General features: G+C 46.1%; 2 protein-coding genes across 5 annotated transcripts; both read left to right on the top strand.

The window, feature by feature from the left end:
- The first annotated feature begins 70 nt into the window (after positions 1–70).
- On the top strand, positions 71–15000 carry LOC147208953 (adenylate cyclase type 4). The gene is made up of 28 exons (XM_086102701.1): positions 71–1705; positions 2212–2379; positions 2921–3035; positions 3686–4396; positions 4694–4891; positions 4967–5128; positions 5836–5985; positions 6057–6202; positions 6279–6390; positions 6488–6615; positions 8032–8190; positions 8275–8434; positions 8505–8672; positions 8747–8778; positions 9002–9055; positions 9160–9223; positions 9303–9400; positions 9944–10028; positions 10113–10250; positions 10619–10696; positions 10946–11124; positions 11223–11307; positions 12063–12221; positions 12436–12582; positions 12674–12775; positions 13432–13546; positions 13695–13819; positions 13888–15000. The coding sequence occupies exons 4-28, from the start codon at positions 3743–3745 to the stop codon at positions 14020–14022; spliced, it is 3633 nt and encodes a 1210-aa protein (XP_085958827.1). The 5' UTR covers positions 71–1705; positions 2212–2379; positions 2921–3035; positions 3686–3742; the 3' UTR covers positions 14023–15000.
- A 277-nt stretch (positions 15001–15277) lies between these two features.
- cyld3 (cylindromatosis (turban tumor syndrome) 3) lies at positions 15278–21076 on the top strand. 4 transcript variants are annotated; one of them, XM_086102713.1, is made up of 17 exons: positions 15278–15349; positions 15586–15777; positions 15891–16005; positions 16074–16231; positions 16296–16760; positions 16836–16941; positions 17150–17643; positions 17794–17959; positions 18039–18180; positions 18260–18385; positions 18573–18664; positions 18747–18810; positions 18978–19164; positions 19256–19364; positions 20179–20297; positions 20375–20582; positions 20650–21076. In XM_086102713.1, the coding sequence occupies exons 2-17, from the start codon at positions 15607–15609 to the stop codon at positions 20832–20834; spliced, it is 2907 nt and encodes a 968-aa protein (XP_085958839.1). In that variant the 5' UTR covers positions 15278–15349; positions 15586–15606; the 3' UTR covers positions 20835–21076. The 4 variants fall into 4 exon arrangements, 3 of the variants coding, with proteins under 3 accessions (XP_085958839.1, XP_085958857.1, XP_085958848.1); XM_086102722.1 differs by lacking the exon at positions 15278–15349 and having other exon boundaries at positions 15645–15777; positions 15863–16005; XR_015099143.1 differs by lacking the exons at positions 20375–20582; positions 20650–21076 and having other exon boundaries at positions 18978–19174.
- Positions 21077–21097: the final 21 nt, after the last annotated feature.

The raw sequence follows: 21097 nt of genomic DNA, 5'->3' as shown, positions 1-21097 counted from the left end.
GTACTTGACGAGTTGTATTGATAAAAACACAGAGAAAACTAAATCCTAAACAAACAAAGTCCTGAAAACAAAAATAATCCAAAGTAGCAAAACAAAACCATGACTGAAGCAAAAAAACTATCAACAGAAACATGACCAAAAATATGACAGCAACAATGACCGACAATGAGTGGTCGGGCTGGGAGTCCTTTTAAAGCAATAATTACAGAACGACCAACAGGTGTGCAGCTGCAGGGAGAGCCCTACAGTGCCACCTGTTGGTCACAAACAGAATCATGATAGCATCAATTCCACCAGGTGTGAATGTTGCACTTTACTGACATGGATGAAGCGCCCTTTTTGTTTTGACACTGTCGACCGATTTGGTGGCTTCTATACTTTCAAAATAGTCAATGTATTTTACAAGCATCCTTGGATTTACCTGTAAGGCTGGCTGTCAGACCATAGTGTGTTGGTTTACGGTGCAGGCCCACCAAGCACAATGTGTCTTTCAGTGCTGTGTTTGATGAGCTTGTAAAAAATGGCTTGTTTGACAGCCTGAGCACAGAAGGCCATGCCGCTAGAGCAGTGGTTCTTAACGTGGGTTCGACCGAACCCTAGGGGTTCGGTGAATCAGTTTCAGGGGTTCAACGGAGCCTCTGCCATGGAGGGTAAGACACACCCGACTCAACATGTCAATTAATTATGACACGCCTGCTTGGCCATCACCGGCTGGTTCATTTTGTGCACAATTAAAAAACTTATATTTTATACTTATTGTGTTTACTTTTTTCTGTTTTTAATAAATGCATTTTTTAGTCTTAAATTTGTAAAAAAAAAAAAATGTATATATATATATATACTGTATATTTTTTTTATTTTTCACTAATGAAGGGCTCGGTGAATGTGCATATGAACTGGTTGGGTTCGGGACCTCTAACAAGGTTAAGAACCACTGCACTAGAGGGAGACAACAAATTGTCATCTGTTGTTTTTTTTTTTTATGAGTGTCCTAAAGTCCATCCATCCATTCATCCATTTTCTGATCCGCTTCATCCTCACAAGGGTTTCGGGGCACGCTGGAGCCTATGCCAGCCGTCTTCGGGCAGTCGGCGGGGGACACCCTGAACCGGTTGCCAGCCAATCGCAGTGTCCTAAAGTCTTTTCCCCGAAATAAACAAGCTGAAGTACCAGTTCTGTTATTGGGGTTACATTGACACCTTGACATACGAGTTTATTTCAGTCTGTGACCAAGCTCACAAGTGCAGCCAGTCGATTTGGCTTTTACCTTACTCTGAGATCAGTGTAGGAATCATGCACCATGCTCTTTTGGGAGTACAGTATATGCATTTTGCATTGGTGTGTTTGTCACCTTGAATAAACGTCTGAAAGTGCATCGTGAATGTAAACCCCAGAAGGCCACCACTTGAAGTGTTCACTGCAGAGCTCGCTCCGATCGCAGAACCTCGATCAGGCGACGGCTCGTAGCCGAAAGCACTCCAGTAGCTTGGCGTCGCGCACGCCCACTCACCCGCCCAGCTCAGCGGGAAGAAATAAGCCGTGTATACATTTGCCACTGGAATTCTCGCTCACACCTGCCGGGTCCCTCTCGGTCGTTGTCACGGCGAACTCTAGATGATTATTATATGAATGTGTTTTGTCGGTGTTTGGCCAGGAGGCAGGCTGTTGGAAGTGGAACATGACTAAGTTGAACGTGTGTCACGAGGTAAGAAGCTAACGCGACCGCGCTCACGTTCAATGTCAGGAATGTCAGGATTGTCCTTGTAAAGTACTTTGGAAGTAAAGTTAACGTCGCTCACACCATCGGGTTGAAAGTACTGTACTTTGTTGTACATCCCATTAGTTTCGCGATGCAGTGGTCTGCGCTTGTTACCTTTTTACTTGGTGATGTAATCCCTTGTCATATTGTCCTTTACAACATGTCTGAAGATGTTACTTACGTGTATTTTCCATTTGTGGTCTAAACCTGCTTGACGCCGCTGACAAACGGCAATAATCAGGATATATTCAGGACAAATATTTGTTTATTCCTTGAAGTCGTATCATTTATCTAGTTGCATAGCAGGTGTTTTGATCGTCATTTTAAAAGCGAAGCAGTCAAGTGTCATCCAGGACTGGTGTCGCAGGAGACATATTTCAAATGTTAACTACAAACTACAAATTTTCCTCTTGAAAGTAATCCCTTCGGAATCTTGGAATATATTTTTCCAGCTTTCTCTGCCATGCCTTCATGCACTCCTGGAAGGATTGTACCGGGATCCTCCGCAGCTCAGTTGTCCTGGCCCATCTTGATGTCGTCCACCTCTTCGACACTGGTCTCCTTGATGACCACCTTGAGCTTGGGAAAGAGGAAGAGAGAATCACACTGAGCCAGGTCAGGTGAGTAGGGAGGTCATTTCAGCATGATCAGGAAGTGTCAGATGCTCAGGGCGTTGTAAGAAGGGGTGTTGTCATGGTAACGATGTTCACAATTGTCCACACGCCACAGGCTGTCTTTGAAGACCTGCTTGTTGGTTGCCTGGCACACAAAAAGGATTTAAACAGCTGTCCTGGATTCTTCCTGACACACCTCAGACAGTACAGACAGTACGAAATAACTTGTCTGTTATGTGGAGTTCACATGAGTTCATATGGTTGTTGTTGCCGGTGTTGACATTTTGTAATGGCCATCAGTTGATCAGAAATCTAGCGAAGGAAAATGACAGCACTTGATTGTTGGACTAGGTGGTAACTGGAAAGTTGTTGTCAAGGTGCATCGCTGTCATGCCATTCGGGTACACGCCTGAACGGTGCCTGACTGAGGAAATAGCCAGACAAACGAGTTTAGCATAATGGAAAAGCAACCAAGGACGGCATAATAATAGAATTATGTGTTTGAGTGAGTCATTGTCACACTGTTGTTGACCCTCTTTTGCGGCAGGAAGACTTTGACGTCGTCCATCGATTCAAGGTGAAGAATGTCAGGGTGGCCATCGATGGTTGAGCGCTGACTGAGGGGAACAGCACTAACAAGGAACACTCTGGATTCAACACTGGTTTGTTTCACACGCACGCACGCGCACACACACGCACACACACACACACACACACACACACACACACACACACACACAATTGAATAGACAAAAAAAAACATTAGCACTGGTGACCAAACCATCACCCAGGTAACATCTGCTTCTCCTTTCTTAGCTGCCTGCAACCTGTTCTAAAATTAGCTATTGACATAGCCCAAGGCAGGAGAAGCAGAAATTCATCCTCACTTCCTTGTTTTCCACCAATCATTCATCATTCAAAAAGACGCGCCTCAGAATCGCGATTGTTTGCTCCACTTTCTGTTCTGTGTCAAGGTCAGCTTAGTGTAGATTGCTCTTGTTTTGGCCCTCAATGTGAAGATGGGATTCTGCTGCAGGATCTATTATAGTGTGATAGGGGCACAACTGGCCACACAAAAATCCTTAAAAATCCGTCAGTATTTTTTAAAACTCTCTTCAATTGTTTTGCGCATCTTTACCCACGCTAAGGGATTCGTTCCGGAGTGCTAAATTCAAGGTGAAGAATGTCAGGGTGGCCTTTGCAGCCTTTGATTTTTCTGTCCGTGGCCCCTAAAAGAAGAATTTTGGACACCCCTCTTTGTTGTATGAAATGATGATCTGAAAAAAAAAATCACTGGGCTGTGTTTCCACAGGAGCACATCTGTCAGGCTTCCTCAACGGCAGACAAGCGCTAAAGGGTCCAGGAAAAGATGCAGCCTGACCAAGAAACTGGAATCGTCACGCTCGAGCTTGGCCACATCGCAGACACTGCTGATGAGGAAGGACTGCTGGGCAGCCAATCAGGACTGTCACAAAGTCAAGCACCTGTCCACCTACCCGAGCCTCTGCTGGTGGATGTTTTGTCGACGTCTGGGAGCGACGCACCAGAGGTGGACCCTTCCTCTCAAAACTTGGATTTCGCCTTTGACTCGGACTATGGCAGCACTCACTCCAGCCCCGGTTCTGCCAGCACCGCTTTCAGTGGCGACCTAAGTGAACTCACTGGAAGTTCCTTTGAAAAGACCAACTCTGTTTCTCCTGTCAACCTCTTTGAACACACTTTGGGAGGAAATAAGTCCAAAAAAAGGGCAAAAAAAAAACCCAACACCAAATCTAGCAAGAAAAAGGAAAACGCCAGCCCACCAAATAAGGTTGTGAGTACTGGCAGCAGTGCAGACCATGAAGAAGAACATGGAAGCACACGCTCCCAGCGCAGCGTCGCAGACAGCGTCAGCTGTTGCTACAGGTCCATGCACAGGGGGTGTCTGCAGTGTGGGGAGGAGACGCCGGCCATGTTGACTGGACTGGTGCTGTCCTTAGCTTTCTGTATCGCCATCATCGTCCTTATTCCTACCATGGGAAGGGTGAGTACCGCATTGTGTGTGATATAATACATACAAAAGAACGAACAACCACTAGCTCAATGCTAACATATAGTGCAAAACACCATAGACAAGCTCATGTGAATTAGCATACCTGTAGGTGCAACTGTAATTTCAACCTTCAAACCACTGCTACTTCATCAAATGTGAACTCAACCTTGTATATTTAAACAGCAAGATTGTGAAGTTTGCTTCAATCGTACTGTTCTGATGTTGACACAAAGTTAGAAAAGAAGCGTTGGCGAGCGATCGCGTTCAACGGTTTCATGTTGCGCACAGAACCTTGACATTCACGTGGGAGCTCTGTCGGTGTTGTGCGTGGTTCTGTGTCTGAGCGCCGGCCTGCTGGTGTGCCTACCGTGGCTGGCCACCGTGAGGCGCTGCGCCGGCGCCCTGGCCCTCTTCGTCTGGGGGACGCTGTACGTCACCGCCATTGTATTCATCTTCACCGGAGGACCCGCCACAACGTGGGAACAGGTGGGGAGACGTCACGAAAGCCGAGTCGTCTCGAAAGAAACTCACACCCGTCTGTCCTGACTTGCTCCCCCTCAGGTGGCTTTCTTCCTCTTCCTGTCATTGAGCGTGTACACGGTGCTCCCTCTCTCACTGGCCTGGGCTCTGATGGTTGGGATTTGGACCAGCGTTTCGCACATCATCATCATCAGTGTTTATGTCCCGGTCACAAGTCCGGAGACGCCAGACTTGGCTGTGCAGGTGCGTCCAACTTAATGAGGGTTGCCAAGAAAGGAAAAGAAAAAATCAATGGGGATTTCAAATGGGGTGTTGTTCAATTACAATAAATCCAGCAGGGCTCTGTCCTGAGCTCCCTCCAGGAGTGAAAGTCTGTGAGTAATTGACACCGACAAACCAAACAAAAAGTTTTTTTATGTCCTATTGCTGCCACAAGATGTGGAAATGCACTACTTATGTTGAAATGAAATTCCTCAACTCACTTCACCATTGACACCAAGATATCACCAGTTAGCACCAAAGTCATACTGTTACTGTATGACACATTGGAAACTTTCCTTGGGAATTGTGAGAATGGAAAGCTATCATATATGCCATAAAATCCTGTGAATAATACGCACTCGTTTATACTGCGCCCTCCCAAATTCACCCTTCAAAAACTTTTTTTCTCATGCCTGTGTATAATACGATCCCCCAGTTTGCTGGTGTCCTTTGTTATCAGAGTGAATAATATGAATGAATAAAAATACAAACCAATAATGCGTTTAAATCCAGGTTAAAAATTACGCGCTTATCCCATACGTATGATTAAGGTCTTTCAAAGTATTTTTAAAATCATGTTTTCAAAAATTTTGATCATCCCCGTCAACTTTGTATATTCCTGGAATTTTTTCAATCCTAACCTTGACCGACTTTTCACTTTGGCACTCATGTTGGACTTATGTCCACAGCTGGTGGCAAACGGCATACTGTTCTTGTGTGTGAACTGCATCGGAGTCTTCCACCTGTGGACTACCGAAAACGATCTCAGGAAATCCAATCGCAAGAGAGAGAAGTTCAGCACTATCCGCTCCCAGAAGGAAATCAGAAAATACCAGCAGGTTTGATCGGATCCAATTTTTAATGACTCCTGAGCGACCCGTTGGAAACAATTGTTGTTCGTTCGTTCCAGGAGCGTCTGCTGTTGTCGGTGTTGCCGCGTTACATCGCCATAGAGCTGAAAACTGAGGTGATTAAGAGGCTTACTAAGCCCACAAGTGAGAAAGAAAATCGACACAACTTCCACAGTCTGTACATACGGCAGCACAAAGACGTCAGGTGAGGAGGGAAACAGAATGCTGTCACGACTTCTGTTTGTGCAATGCTTAACGTGTGTGTGTGTGTGTGTGTCCAGCATTCTGTACGCGGATATTGTGGGCTTCACAAAACTGGCTAGTAGCTGCACACCAGAGGAGCTTGTTGCTATGCTCAATAAGCTCTTTGGCAGGTTTGACGACATCGCCAAGGTAACAACATGTCTGGTCCGAGAGTGTGCTCGTGCATGCGTGTGTGTGTTTGACAGTGCGGCATCACATTTGCCGCATATGCTGTCGCTGTCTGCAGAGGAACGGATGCCTTCGCATCAAAATTTTGGGCGACTGCTACTACTGCGTGTCAGGACTGCCTGACCCGATCCCCACGCACGCCAGCAACTGTGTTCAGATGGGCTTGGACATGTGCACCGCTATGAGGTCAGCTCATTTGCTAGCGAGACCTTTACTGCACAACTATCTCTTAACATCCTACACCAGAAGTCTCCAACCCCCGGGCCGCGGACCGGTAGCGGTCCGTGGGTCATTTGGTACCGGGCCGCACAGAAAGAATAAGTAACTTACATTACTTCCGTTTTATTCATTTTGGAATCTGAAAGATGTTTTATTTTGAAAAATTACCGGATCCTCTGTTACATCCGACGACAGTATGTCACTTTTGACACAGGTGAAGGTGCGCTTCTCAGTCACGTGATAGGTTACCGCTAAAATGAAACCCAGGAGCTAGCAAAATGAGTAAAAAAACAAAGGTCTTTGGGAAGGGGGAAAGGCCCAGCCAGGAGACAGAGGAGGAGCCTACGACTTTCAAGAAAAAGAAGGCTACACTTAATAGACAGTGTCAGGAGTCCTACTTAAAATACGGATTGATCACAACGGGAGATTTCCATGCACCAAGCCTAATCTGCATAATATGGGGCGATCGTGAGTCGTATTTTTCATGCACTTTGTATTTGTGGTCTATCTTAATTTGAAGGCACGTGTAAACATTACCATAGCGACCAGAGAGTGTTGCGACCAGATCCTCGTATCGTGATTCGTGTTTGTTATTATGTTCTGAAAATACCACAGGTTTCATGCCGGTCATATTAAGATAAGATAAGATAAGATATCCTTTATTTGTCCCGCAATGGGGAAATTACAATCAGAATTCAGAAAGGAAAAAACGCTGGGTAGGGAGAGGGAAAAAAAACCACGCTCGAACTATCCTCTTCCGAGGATAATTTAAGTCCAGGATAAAAAAAGACCATAGCACATAAAAAAAGCATATGACAGTTACAACAAGTCACAAGACATAACATGTAATAAGGGGGAGGATGAATGGGAGGGGGGGGGGGGGGGTAACCGCGACGCAGCCGTCATGACCAGCCGCACGGTCCACCGTTGCGCTCCGCACTATCGAACCACGTCACGGGGGGAAAAAGAATCGGAGCGATGAAGACGGTGATAACAAATAAAATAATAAAATATATTATTTTGTTGTATTTGTCCGGCCTTTAAAGGCCAGTCCCTGAAAATATTGTCTAATATTAAACCGGTCCGTGAGGCAAAAAAGATGGGGGACCCCTGTCCTACACCACCCTGATGTACGAGTGGCACGAAGTTTTTCAAGTCACCAACTGTTATTTGGTTGATTTTTTGCTTTTTTTTTTCTTTGTTTGGATTAAGAGGCAGGTTGAGAAAGTAGAGTGGCTGATACGCTTTCAGCCGTTTTAGCGAACGGGACAAACTGTCCAAGGCACAGATGCAAAATGAGAACTCTCGCATGGAGCATGGGGGATACGCTGACAATGAGCTGACAACGTGTAAACGGACTCTTCTCCTTTTCTTGGCTCTCAGTAAACTGCGAGAGGCCACAGGAGTGGAGATCAGCATGCGCGTCGGCGTTCACACGGGCAACGTGCTCTCTGGTGTGATCGGCTTGCAAAAATGGCAGTACGACGTGTGGTCGCATGACGTGACGCTCGCCAATCACATGGAATCCGGAGGCGTTCCTGGGTGAGCGCATTCAAATGAAGATAATCACGTCTCGGCATTTGCGCTCGGGGAAAGCAACAAAAATGTGCTTTTTCTTTCTGCAAGGCGAGTTCACATCACGGAAGAGACTCTGCAACACTTGAACGGAGCGTACCAAGTGGAGGACGGTGACGGCGGGAGTCGGGTTCCTCTTCTTCAAGGAAGGAAAACCTTCTTGGTTCTGGACCCCAACAACTCCGCCAGCCTTTTCCAACGATCGACAACGGTGGGAGTTCTTGCGCCACACTGCGGCGGGGAGACGTAAGCGTGTGACGGCGTGGCTCATTCATTTCCAGGCCAACCTTCTCACCACCGTTGAGAACACGCAGCGGGCGTCCATGCGCATGTCTCAGTACCTTCAGTCGTGGCGGAACATCCGACCCTTCGCCGACCTCAGCAACCATCACGCCAAGCTCCCCAAGAAGATCAACGAGGTCGCAGCGAACCAACAGCAGTCATTTGCTGTACGTTGACCACGCGCTACACTTTGCAAACACGCATAGACTCACGTGTCCTGACTAGAAAATGTCTGTTTCAGGAAAGACCACCTTTTCAGAACAACCCATCCTGGTATGCTCCATTGATTTTCCATTTTAATGTTCAAGCTGATTACACAGGCAAAATTACACAGCCTAAAAATGTCAATGCAGTCAAATGCACTACTCACTAAAAGTGGCCAAAATGTTTTAGGATGAATCTAAAATGCACTATAACCTTGACAGGCGAATTTCAAGTAGTCCTAACTAGATATGAGTACCTGTACCATCGATGGAATTTGTGCTTTTTGTCTCAGTTTGTTTGTAGATAACCGTGTGAGGGGTTCGCTGGACACGATGGACATTGCAGGGTAAATTTGATTATTTTTCTCCTCTTTCGTTGACTCACCCTCTGATCTACGTGCGCGTGCGCGTGTGTGTGTGTGTGTGTGTGTGTGTGTGTGCGTTCCCATAGGTGGAGGGCCAAAAGACTTAACTGTTTCACGCTGCTGTTCAATGACATACGCCTGGAGAAGCAGGTGATGTCACTTCCCCAACAGGGGAGCCAGCCACTGTGGTGCTTTTGTGTTACATCTTGTGTGTGTGTGTGTGTTACAGTTTCGCCTGTCAGAGGTGAAGGGCTTACACCAGTCCATGACCTGCCTCGCTTTCGTCTTTGTCACGCTTTTTTCTGTCCAGATGCTCGTTTCTGAGAAGTGAGTGGCACCCAAATTGTTATTATTCTATCGGATAACCGTGCATTCGCATGAACTATTTTTATATTTAATCGGGAATAACCAATGAGTTTCCTTTTTTACATAATCAACAGTTTTTATTTCTTCTTATCACATTATCTAGAAACATTTTCGGTGGGGCAATTTCAAAGAAGTATAAATTTAAAATTAAACTTAGCATTTTTTTGTATCAAACACATTAAATTTTAAAAAAAGTCTACAACCCTTTGTGCAACTGTAGCTAGTATTTTAGCATGCAACATAATGCACAAGGTTCTTGGCTGCGCATTTGAGCTTAGATCAACTCACTAAGAATGCGACAAATATTCTTTATCCTGATTAATGATCTCATTAATTACAGTAAAAGTGTTGAGATGATTCACTTGTTACCTTCAGTTCACTTACCTTCAGGAAGTAGGAACATTTTCTCAAATTTATACTTTTTAGTTGATGGGAAACATTAATATTCCAAATCCATTAGTACGTAATACGTTCATTTAACAAATGTGTTTGTATCTTTGACAGGAACTTTCAATTGGCCGTTTCCTACAGTGCCACCTTTCCTGTGCTGGTACTTCTTTTGTCCATCGCGTTCTGTGGCTACTTACAGGTATGCTAAGCCAAACTCGCCAATAAAATAAGTCAACGGGTGTTTAAGATATAATTTTTTTTATTATTATTTTTTTGTCTGAAGAAATGTCATTCCAAGACACAGCCCCGCATTCATTGGATGTCAGGACTGTGTCGTAGGGTGTCCACCAGGGCGGCGCTGCGGCTGTTTATCGTGTGCCTGAGTTTACTCATCACACTGCTGATGGCTATCCTCAACTTTGTGAGCATTTTGCCCTTATTTTAAAATATGCAGCGGAATCTCTTTTCGTGAACTTGATTCATTCCGAGACTCTGTTTGAGAACCAGAGCAATGATTCACTTTAAAATGAAGGGATATAGAATGAATTTGTTCCAGCCCATTTGTGTGTTGTTAAAAAGAAACACCGCGCGCAAGAGAAATGAATGAAAATGCACATTATCATGACAAAATACACGTTGTGCTAATCATATTCTGAACGCTTCTATCATTTGAGGTCTTGTTTGAAAACAGTCCCTTTCTTGAGTCACTTCAACTGCCTTGTGCGTAAGAGTTGGACGCAGCGTCCGCACATTTAGCTATTCCTTCCTTCCTTCATTGTACCTCCTCAGGTCTTCATCCCAGGAAACAACTGCACCGAAATCAGCGACAGGAGGGCGCTGGAGGATCTCAAACTCTACACTGTACCTGTGAGTTAGCAATGATCATATGTAGCTTCCTCTTGGTGTACATATACGGCAAGCCATTTGAGAATTTATTCAAGTGCACAGAATCCTCCATACTCTTTATCCTCACTAGTTTGACTATTCAGATTCAGAAAACTTTATTTATCCCCATGGGGCAATGAGAGTTTTTAATTATTGAGAGTACACTGACAATTAGGGGCATTAGAAGAGATATAGAATATTCACTCAAATGTCTTTGCATTTTCCTTCCAGTACTACCTGTACTGCTGCCTGGTGGCCATGCTAGGAGTCATCGTCTTCGTCAGGATATGTTTGTCGGTAAAGGCGCTGCTCCTCACGCTGGCCGTGGTGGTTTACTTGGCCCTCTTCCTCCACGTATACGCCAACCGCTCGTCCTGCCTCATCGACCTGCTGTACAACACCACCACCAAGTGAGCGAGCGGCTTTTGTTTGATGCCGACGGGGTGCGCAGGTGCGTTTGCCCCGGAAGACAGGCTCTGACTCTTTTCAATCTGTGCGCTCTTCCCAGGCCCGGTGTGTTGAAGGACCCTCAGATCATGTCTGGCGTTTGGCTGGTCATCTTTTATATTGTCTGCATCATACTGGCCAGACAGGTGCGTACGTGCGTACGTTTATGCAATACACGAAGACTTGTGTTCCGCCCTCCATAGAACGCAATCAGGACCGTTCATAAATTTGGATTTCTGGAACACACCAATTCACGGTTATTAAATCTAATAAGATCCACAGATAGCCTAAGGTCAAAAACGACAAGCTACCAGAAAACATTCGAAATCCGTCTGGGAATAGGGAAGGGAAGCATGATTTATGGCTCAACAAAAATCTCTACAACTAGCAATTAAGAATATATGAAAAATATGTATGACAGCAAACATATAAGCCTACTAGAACAGCTGAACTTTATTTGGGGTTCTTCAGTGGCTTTTCAAGTGGTGGCAGTCGTGTGCTGATTCCCATTTAAATGAGTTTGAATGTGATTGTTCAAATCTGAACACAAACACATTGCCAGTTAAAAGAAAATGTTCATTTTTAATTCCCCTCTTGAATCGATGTATTGGAGTTGTACAGGTTACTGATTACCAGAGGTTTATTTACTGTATCTCGCTTTTTTTTTTTCATATCACAAAAACCTGGCATTTAAACGGGTGTGCAGTACATATTGCAATTCTTGACAGATTAATAATGAACCACCGCATTAGTAAAAGATCTAAATAGGTTTTAAGGCATAGTGTTTCAGTATGGGATAGATATGGAATTCATATTGCAGATTTTTCACATCAGGTTTTTTTTTTTTTCTCGCACCGTGTGTTCAAAGTAAAATGTTTAATCAATCAATCAACCTTGTCAGGATGAGCTGGGCTGCCGCGTAGACTTCCTGTTGGAACACTGTTTCAAGTTGGAACAAGAGGAGATGGAGACTGTGGAGAATGTCAATAAGCTTCTGCTCCAGAACGTTCTGCCCCTTCACGTGGCTTCCTTCTTCATGGGCAAAACTGTTCGCAATCAGGTGATGTTTTGGGGGAAGGGGGTAATGTTGTAGCCTTCTTGAGAATTGTAACAGCTGTTGTTATGCCCATTGTTCTCTCCTACTTCCCCCCGGTGGCTCAACCCTTCTATCGTGATTCAAAAAAGGCCTTGTGATTATTTCTGTTTTGAATTGGCGCTGTATTTCAATCAAAGTGACATGCTGCTGAAATTTGATGGCCTGTCTTTGGTTTCAGGACCTATACAGCCAGTCGTACGAGTGCGTGTGCATCATGTTCGCCTCCGTGCCTCAGTTTAAGGAGTTCTACAGCGAGAGCAGCGCCACTAGAGATGGTCTGGAGTGTTTACGTTTCCTCAACGAGATCATTGCTGACTTTGACGAGGTGTGAGGGATTAGTAGCGTCTGAAGGTTTTACCTAAGCATAAGCGCCCGACTTCTTGCCTCACCGTCTCGCGTGTCATTCTCTTGCTCAGCTTTTATCCAAGCCAAAGTTCTCTTCGGTGGAGAAGATAAAGACCATCGGCAGTACGTATATGGCAGCCGTGGGGCTGACGCACTCATGGGATGAGAGAAAGGTACTGTATATTCATCACAAACTCTGACTCCATCTCTGAGGTTCCAAGGTTTTACAGTGAATCCCTCTTACAGGGATAGGAAAAAAAATATCATTAACCGATACATAAAACAAAAGAGAATTTATAATTGTATATTAAAACACGAAAATGTTTGACTAAATTATGTACTCTGCGAAGGTCTGCTAGCTTGATGCTAAAATATACTGTAATGCCTGTAACACCGTAATTTGGCTACTAGAAATTAGCATAGATGTACAGGATAAAGCTTCAAACATGCAACTTTAACAAACACAGGAGAATTCAACATATATGTTTAAACAGTACAGTACTGGAGCTATTATACTTCTTCTCTCTTCTTAATTACACTGCATCTCCCATCCAGTAGTACTCAGTGCTGCCTGGCATGTTGTGGCCCAAAATGGTACTACTGTACTGTATGTTACACATACAGCACATTTGACAATAAAGTTGAATCCAATCCAATCCAACACTGAAGGGGCACAAGTCAAAATTCCGACTGACCGGTATTTATACAGTTGAACCCCCCCCCCCCCCCCCAAAAAAAACGCTCAAAAAATCAGCAATTTTGCGGGGGCTCACTGTACGTTCACATTGAAATGCCTCGCTTGAAACAAGATTTCTTGGTCCCTCTGCAGAAATGTGACATGTCCTACAGTCACGTGCGCTCCATGGTGGAGTTTGCCATCGCTTTAATGAGCAATCTGGAGCTCATCAACACGCACTCCTTCAACAGCTTTAAATTGCGGATAGGTGAGCCCGTTTTCCCACCGTGTGGTAATTGCAATTGACGTCGGCACGTCAGTTTTTTTAGTGGGTTGGCTCAAAGGCGTGAGTTATAGTTACCATTCATGTTTTGGTTCTTCAATGAAAGAATTGACCATTCATTGTTCATTCGCAGGAATAAACCAGGGCCCCGTCATTGCTGGAGTCATCGGTGCTCATAAACCGCAGTACGACATCTGGGGGAACTCGGTCAACGTGGCCAGCAGGATGGACAGCACGGGAGTGTTGGACAGGATCCAGGTCAGTCCACCGCCACTATCTTCCCTCCTTCCCCGCTTGACCACGCCCGCTTCCGTCTCTGCGTCCAGGTGACAGAGGAGATGGCCCAGGCGGTCCAGAGCGTGGGCTACGGTATCACACTCCGAGGAGTCATCAACGTCAAGGGGAAAGGGGAGCTGACCACGTACTTTGTCAATACAGAGCACTCATCTCCGCACGTCTGACGGCCGCAGTTTGTAGTCAGTGCGGTTTGAAAGAGAGACTTTTGCAAAGAGCCCGCCGCCGCATTGCGCTGGCTGTTGCGATGATGTCGCTGTCTAGCCCTGCTGCCCGCCCGACTTCTGTCACGATGCACCATGGGTTGCCTCAGTCTTGGGATGAGACACTAAATATGATCCTGATTCGTTGAATGATCATGCCTGTGTGTCTGTATTTACATATGGATACTTTCCTTTTTCCAAATGAGATCCATGATAGTTTACTGAATTAGATGGACATTTTTTGTTGACAATGGAATGGTCCACGTCAGTGGTTATCAAACTACTTATAACAATAGCACAGGCTCAACAAACATTTGACTCACAGAGTGCCAAATGTATTGTACTTAAAAGTTAAATATAACTAAACTTTATTTAAAAAATGTACTTTAATGATATTTTTAAGTTAAGACTCTAATGTTATTCATAATTTGAGCATTTTTTTTGGTGATTCACACTTATCACTCATGTTGCGTGATGGCCATTCTAACTTTACTAACGAGGGTCCAACTTGCAGACCATTGAAGTAATCTACATGAATTCAATTATAATAGTTGAAAGCAATCAAAATTCCAACCACTTACTTATTTTTTTTAATGCTCCCAATTTCTATGTACTTTTAATTGCAGTAAATTGTGCTCAAGTGATTTTGTACAAAGTGACCAACTTATACCAATGTAATTATCTGTTAAAATACTTGCACTTTTATTTTACAATTGTTTTCAGGATCGTTTTTCATACATTACTTTAGGCAGCCCTCCAAAGAAAGTCGCGAAAAAATTAATATTGCAATGCAAAACGTTTTAATATATATTTTTAAATACTGTTAGATTATGTATATTTTTGTGTTTATTTTTAGAGCTGAATGTTGTACAGAATGTGGAAATACTATTTATATACTAATAAAATTGAAATGAAAAAAAATCCATCTGACATGCAAATATACCTTGGAGGAGTTTGTTCCATAGCATCGATTTCATAAATGAATCGGAACTCATTTAAAATGCCGCTTCATTTCAAGGTGAACTAAACTATTACGTATGTTTATTTCGATGAAATAAATATCGGTGAGTGTGAAAGCCAGTTGCTTGCCAATATTTTACGAATTGTACTTGTATTTTAAGGAAGTGTTTCAAAGAAACCACTCATAGAAACGCCCATGTTTTACCTGATTGGCTGTGGAACTTTTCCGTCTTTTAATTGGTTGGCACTGCTGTCAGTCTTTGTGCTTCCGGCTTTACCGTTTGGTTTGTTGTGAGAGTTCCTGACTTCTGACTGATTGACATTTGAGTTGGTAAGTTTTGCCGAAAAGGCTTTTTATCAAAAAATGAAAACAAAGTCCGAATCTGTTCAAATTAATAACGTGTTGGCTACATATTACTTGTCCCAAAAGCAAGCTTCAACTAAATCTGAAAGATAATTGGCACAATGTTAACCTGAACCTCTTTGCGCGACGTTACTGTGTTTCGTCCTCACTGAAAATATTTTTTAAAAATCGTAAAGGAAAGCTTTCCTTTTTCTGTCGACCAGGTGAGAGTAACCCCACGAAATATGTCAGGAGCCCATGATCCCAGAACGAAATTACGACCCCCGAAAATATTCTTGCTGTCGGCCGAACAACATGTCCAGGGCCATTCGGAAGGTACCATCGTGCTGCCACGGGGGTCCATGTGCTCGGACAGACAATCGAGTAGGAGCACAGTCGACTTTCTATATGTCAAGGTAACGATGAACACCATTTTCAAATACCTTCACGCATAACGACTTTCTTCCTCAGTCGTACTTAGGGTGTGATTGTGTCAAATAGGTGTGTCCCCATCTTGGTTTCTCCTCAGATGCTGGAACTTGGCATCATTGTACAATTGGACAGAAGGGTTCTGGTTGAAGTCCCAACGGACTGTGTTGGCCTATTGGAGCCTGTGGCCCAAGAGGCTCGCCTCGAATTACTACGTAAGTAATGAACGGACAATAGAACGATTCAACGGGAGCCTTTGTTGTGCTGTTTTTTTTTCTTTCAGGCACTCGTGAGAAGCTGCACGAGTTGGCCAAATTACCCGCTGGTACGCCCTTGTGGGTCCAAATGGAGCAAGTGGACGAGCTTGCTGAGGCCGAACTCAAATATGTCGGGCCGCTGACGACAGGGAGCAGACCTCAGTATTTTGGGGTGCAACTCAAGGTAAAGTCACTTCTGCTTATTCTTCGATTGATCAGGTCGTTCAATCGCCTCTCCTGGGCCGCAGGGCTCCGCGGCGGGCAAAGGCAAGGGCACCGGCGGTGGTCTCTTCACCTGCCCTGACGGCTGTGCCGTCTTCCTTCCGGTCAGCCACATCAAGGTCAGACACTGGTCCAGCGGCAACGAGGCAGACGACCAAGAAAGGAAGCGCCCTTTCCGCCGCAGTACCGTTCACAACCATCACAGCAACAGTCGCCCCGCACACGTGAAGCTGCCCGGCGGCGGTGCCGCACATCACGTCCATGTGCCTCTGACCACCGTTCCTACTCAGTCTCAGTCGTCCGGTGGATCGGCTGAGGAGGCAACTACCGGAACTCAACATCCGCTTCGCGGCACCGCGTGGCCCCTGCCGTACAGTGTGGGTCAGCGGGTTACCATCTCCATGGAGGGCTCAACCGTAAGCGGAGAGGTGCGCTTCTGTGGTCCGCTGTCCCGTCAGCCCTCATCATCGATTTACGTGGGCGTTTTGCTGGTTAGTCATTTCCTTCATTCCAGGGATGCTTTAACGAAGGGCAGAATGTGAATCATTGACCATTTCATGTTTCAGGACACTCCTACAGGCAACTGGGACGGCCATTACAGAGGAGAGAAGCTCTGCCAAATTCCTTCTGCCCTCTATGGAAAACTGCTGCCCGTCTCTAAGGTGTCCCCAGGTAGAGGAATTCTATTTGGATGCTTTTCAATGAAATGAAGTGATTCCAGATCTGGCCCCTTGAGTGTGACACCAGTGCACTATAACCATGAGTGATTTGTTCTCATTGAATCAAGTCTCATTTTGAGAGAAGGCATGGCCCTCTAAGCACAGTTTTTTTGTTCATGAATTGTTTACAAATGATGCCTTACACTTGTTATCACCCGCAGAGTCTAAGCATCACGCCATCCCTGAGTCCAAGCATCACGCCATCCCTGAGTCCAAGCATCACGCCATCCCTGCCCCCCAGGTACTCAAATCCATCATAAAGACCTCGCCACCTGCCACCAAACCGGCCCCTGCGTTGACGCCCACCTCTGCCTCCAAAGTGGCTCTGTTGCCACCCACCATAAAACCCCTCAAACCTGTTCCTCCTCCACCGCCGCCGAAGCCGCTCTACGATCACCTGCCTCCACCCCCGCCCCCGCCGCCGCAGCCACCACCCAAACCCGCCGACCTGGCAGTGGCGCAGCACACCAACGGCACTCAAGCCCCACCCTCGCCACCTGGCTCGCCGGATACGGACAAGGGTGTGTTCGTGGACGACGTAGAAAACCTGGAGGTGGGCTCCATGGTGGAAGTCAACAACCCACCGCTTTACGGTGTGATCCGCTGGATTGGACACATCGAGGGAGTTCACGAGCCAGTGGCAGGCATCGAGCTGGTAAATTGACCTCGTCCTCTTCCTCCTGCAGCCGAGTGCTTGATTCAGATTGAGAAAACTTTTATTTATGCAAGTTGACAACAGTGTACGTAAGGGAAAATGTATTGACATGATTGTGCAGTTAAGTGCCGCTTACATTTGCCCACGCAGGAGCAGGAGGTGTCGACAGCATCCGACGGCACGTACCTTGGCGAGCGCCACTTCCACTGCCCGCCTAACAAGGGGCTCTTCGTCAAGGTCGCTAACTGTCGGCGAGATTCCAGATTCCCCGCTCCCGAAGCTCGTGTCAATCAAGTGGAGCGCTGCAACTCCATAGGTGAACAGGTTGCGTTGTGCACTTTTTGCCGCGTGGGGGGAGTGCAGCAGTTGAGTTGAGTTTTGGCTCTGGCGGACAGCTTTCGCTGAGTGGCACAGCGAGCGCGTGGAGGATGACACTCTCCCTGCCGACGGGGATGAGGCCAAGGAACTGTACCAGGGCTGGAAGAAAGGCATCCAGGGCCACCTCAACTCCTGCTACCTGGACGCCACGCTGTTCAGGTGCCTTGCTGACTAAGATCCCGCCTTCACAGAAGCCTCTATTATGACACTTGATCTCACTCCGTCTCGCCGTCCGCAGCCTCTTCTCCTGTTGCAGCTCGGCAGACTGGCTGCTGTTCTGGCCCTCAGACGACACGGAAGCAGACCCGAGCTCAGGTCAAGCTCAAGACCTGCTGCGCTGCGAGATCGTCAACCCCCTGCGCAGGTCTGCCTGTCACTCAAACTCGGTCTGACCTCTGACCGAGGAAGGGTGCTTGAGAAAAGCGACGAAAGAGCTTGTCTGAGCCTTTTTCGCTCCCGCCATAGTTTCAATTCAGTCAAGATGTTCCCTGAGGTAAATGGTTAGACAGTACGAACGCTGACATTTTCCATAAGGCCTGTCGGTTTTGCAGGTACGGCTACGTGTGCGCGAGCAAGACCATGGCCTTGAGGCGACTATTGGAGGCATCCAACCAAGACGCAGGCTTCACCAGCCAGGAGAAAGGTAAATGAGCAAGTGCGCCATGCACTTCCTGTTTGTGCACGAGGAATGCCGCCACACCGCTCTGCCTTTCATGTCTGCGCAGACCCAGAGGAGTTCCTCAACAAGCTCTTCCTGCTCCTCCGCGTCGAGCCGCTCCTCAGGATCAGGTGGCGCCACACCTCCACGCTTCTCTCTTCCGACTGATTTTTCTTTCCCCATTTATTATTATTATCGTCTTACCATATACCACCAAGCAACATCTTATTTATTGCTGCTGTGACAATTTAAATTTCTTCATGGGATGAATGATGTATGTGTCTTTCTGCCCTTCTAGATCGTTGTCTCAAAAGCCACAGGAGTGTCACTTATACCAGCTCTTCCCGCCTCACGTTCCTCGTTCGCCCTCCCCTGCTGACGCTTCCGTTTTGCTGCCCTCGCCGCTGTTCAGCCCCATGAGGGTGGCCAGCGTCCAAACCTTGCTGGAGTCCTCCTTCCTCCACGCCGGACTCAAGTTAGCCGAGGTAAGCGGAGGTACGGCACGGCCGTTGTGTCTGGTAAAATCCTTCTATTGTATTTGACCCCCCCCCCCCCCCCCCCCCCTCATCGCCACAGGCTCCGTCCTGCCTCCTTCTGCTCATGCCCCGCTTTGGGAAGGACTTCAAGATGTTTGACATCATCTTGCCCACCTTCAGCCTGGATATCACAGACCTGCTGGATGACAGTAACTGACAATTGATCCCAGTGTTCAGTGGGGTTGAAAAGGATACCAAAGTTTCCAGTCAATTTCCATGGGAAGTTCAACTGGGGAATTTTTGAAACGTTCCATATTTGAAACTATTCCGGAAATCTAAAAAAAAAAGTCATACACCACATCATTCCAGTTCAAATGTGATCAATATTGCGTTCATATGCTGTTGCTTAACGACATAACACGCCGCCCTCAAATCACGCTCAATCGTTAATTCAACGCGCTCAGAAATGCTGCTTTACTCCCGTAATTGCTTAAAATGGTTGCTTTTTGAGCTGAGTGATGCAATAAGTAAAACAATGAGCTGCCTGAGCGGTTTAATTGGTGGAAATGAATCCGAATGCATTTACTTTCACGGTTGACCAATTACTTATGCACTGAAGCATGACGGCGATCCGTTTTTAAATAAACAGGCTCACTCAAATGTACAGTATATAATCAAATGATTTTCATTTGTTATTGTCTCAAAAATATCCAGACTTTCAATCTTGAGGTGGCATTTGCCTCGCGGCTCCCACGCAGCAATTTGTCAAAACTATGAAATTGACCATATTTGAACATACTGTAGATTTCCCCAACTAAATTAAAGTTTCCTGTTGAGAGTCAACATTCAATTTCGGCAATTCCTGGTTTGTTCCCATTCATTCCCATGGAAACCATTTCTTTAAAAATTATATTAATTTTGCAGCCCTAATGTTTGATCCCATTGTTGTATTTTTATAGCGTCATGCTCCCTTTTGTTAGCATGTAATGTGGGTGTTGTCTGCGCGCACGCGCATTTGTTTAGCTCTGAGGCAGTGCAGCATCTGTCAGGCTTTAGCCCAGTGGGAGTGCGCAGAGTGTTACGAAGACCGAGACATCACACCGGGACACCTCAAACAGTACTGCAACACCTGTAACACTCAGGTCCGTGGGCTCAGCCCCGAAGCCGGGCCGCTTGACTGTAAGGCGTCTCAGGAATCAAAGCTCGTCTTTCCCATCAGGTTCATAGTCACAGGAGGCGGACATCTCACTGCCCGCTGGAGATGATCGTCCCCCAGGGGACGTGGAATGCCCCCCTCGACTGCACTCGCCAGCAGATGCTTCTGTTTGCCGTGACGTGCATCGAGACTAGCCACTACGTCAGCTTCGTCAAACACGGGCCTCTGCCCTCCGATTGGCTCTTCTTTGACAGCATGGCCGACCGCCAAGGTGAGAGACAGACTCTGCGTTTATTCTCGTCAAAAAGCCCGAATTAACCGGACAGATTTTTATCCAGGAGGTGAGAATGGCTTCAACGTCCCCTTGGTGAGGCCGTGTCCCGAGGTGGGGTGCTACCTCAGCCTGTCGGAGGATGAGCTGAGCAGGGTGGATCCCGCCACCCTCCCGGAGCGTGCTCGCCGGCTCCTGTGTGACTCTTACATGTGTTTGTACCACAGCCCCGAACTCAGCCTGTACAAGTGACGAGTACACCTCCTCCAACAACCATGTCTCAAGTCTTTCACGAGACTGATGACAACAACCCGTTAACGTGTTACAATGACAATTGCACTGCCATTTTATGATATGTGACGTCATGTTTCACTGTTTTGAATGTTTGCACTAAGATAGCCATGATGTCCAAACTTGAATTGTTCATGGGTTGACTTATTAACTGGCGCCAACAACAAAGGATCAAATGTGTAATAAAAGCTAAATTAATTTAACTCATTTGATGTGGACAATGG

This window comes from Hippocampus guttulatus, chromosome 2 (genome assembly GCF_054856545.1).
Source record: "Hippocampus guttulatus isolate MCC_2025c chromosome 2, RoL_Hgut_1.0, whole genome shotgun sequence".
NCBI lineage: Eukaryota > Metazoa > Chordata > Actinopteri > Syngnathiformes > Syngnathidae > Hippocampus > Hippocampus guttulatus.
Note: the sequence above shows the minus strand (reverse complement) of the source record. Positions and strands in the feature narration are given on the sequence as shown.

Excerpts from the sequence above, each read along its gene's own strand:
- LOC147208953 (XM_086102701.1), top strand. The coding sequence starts at position 3,743 with ATGCAGCCTGACCAAGAAACTGGAATCGTCACGCTCGAGCTTGGCCAC. Across the intron at positions 12,776-13,431 it reads ACTCATGGGATGAGAGAAAG|AAATGTGACATGTCCTACAG; the intron begins GTACTGTATATT and ends GTCCCTCTGCAG. Across the intron at positions 13,820-13,887 it reads GAGTGTTGGACAGGATCCAG|GTGACAGAGGAGATGGCCCA; the intron begins GTCAGTCCACCG and ends CTCTGCGTCCAG.
- cyld3 (XM_086102713.1), top strand. The coding sequence starts at position 15,607 with ATGTCAGGAGCCCATGATCCCAGAACGAAATTACGACCCCCGAAAATA. Across the intron at positions 18,386-18,572 it reads ATCGTCAACCCCCTGCGCAG|GTACGGCTACGTGTGCGCGA; the intron begins GTCTGCCTGTCA and ends TCGGTTTTGCAG. Across the intron at positions 18,811-18,977 it reads GAGCCGCTCCTCAGGATCAG|ATCGTTGTCTCAAAAGCCAC; the intron begins GTGGCGCCACAC and ends CTGCCCTTCTAG.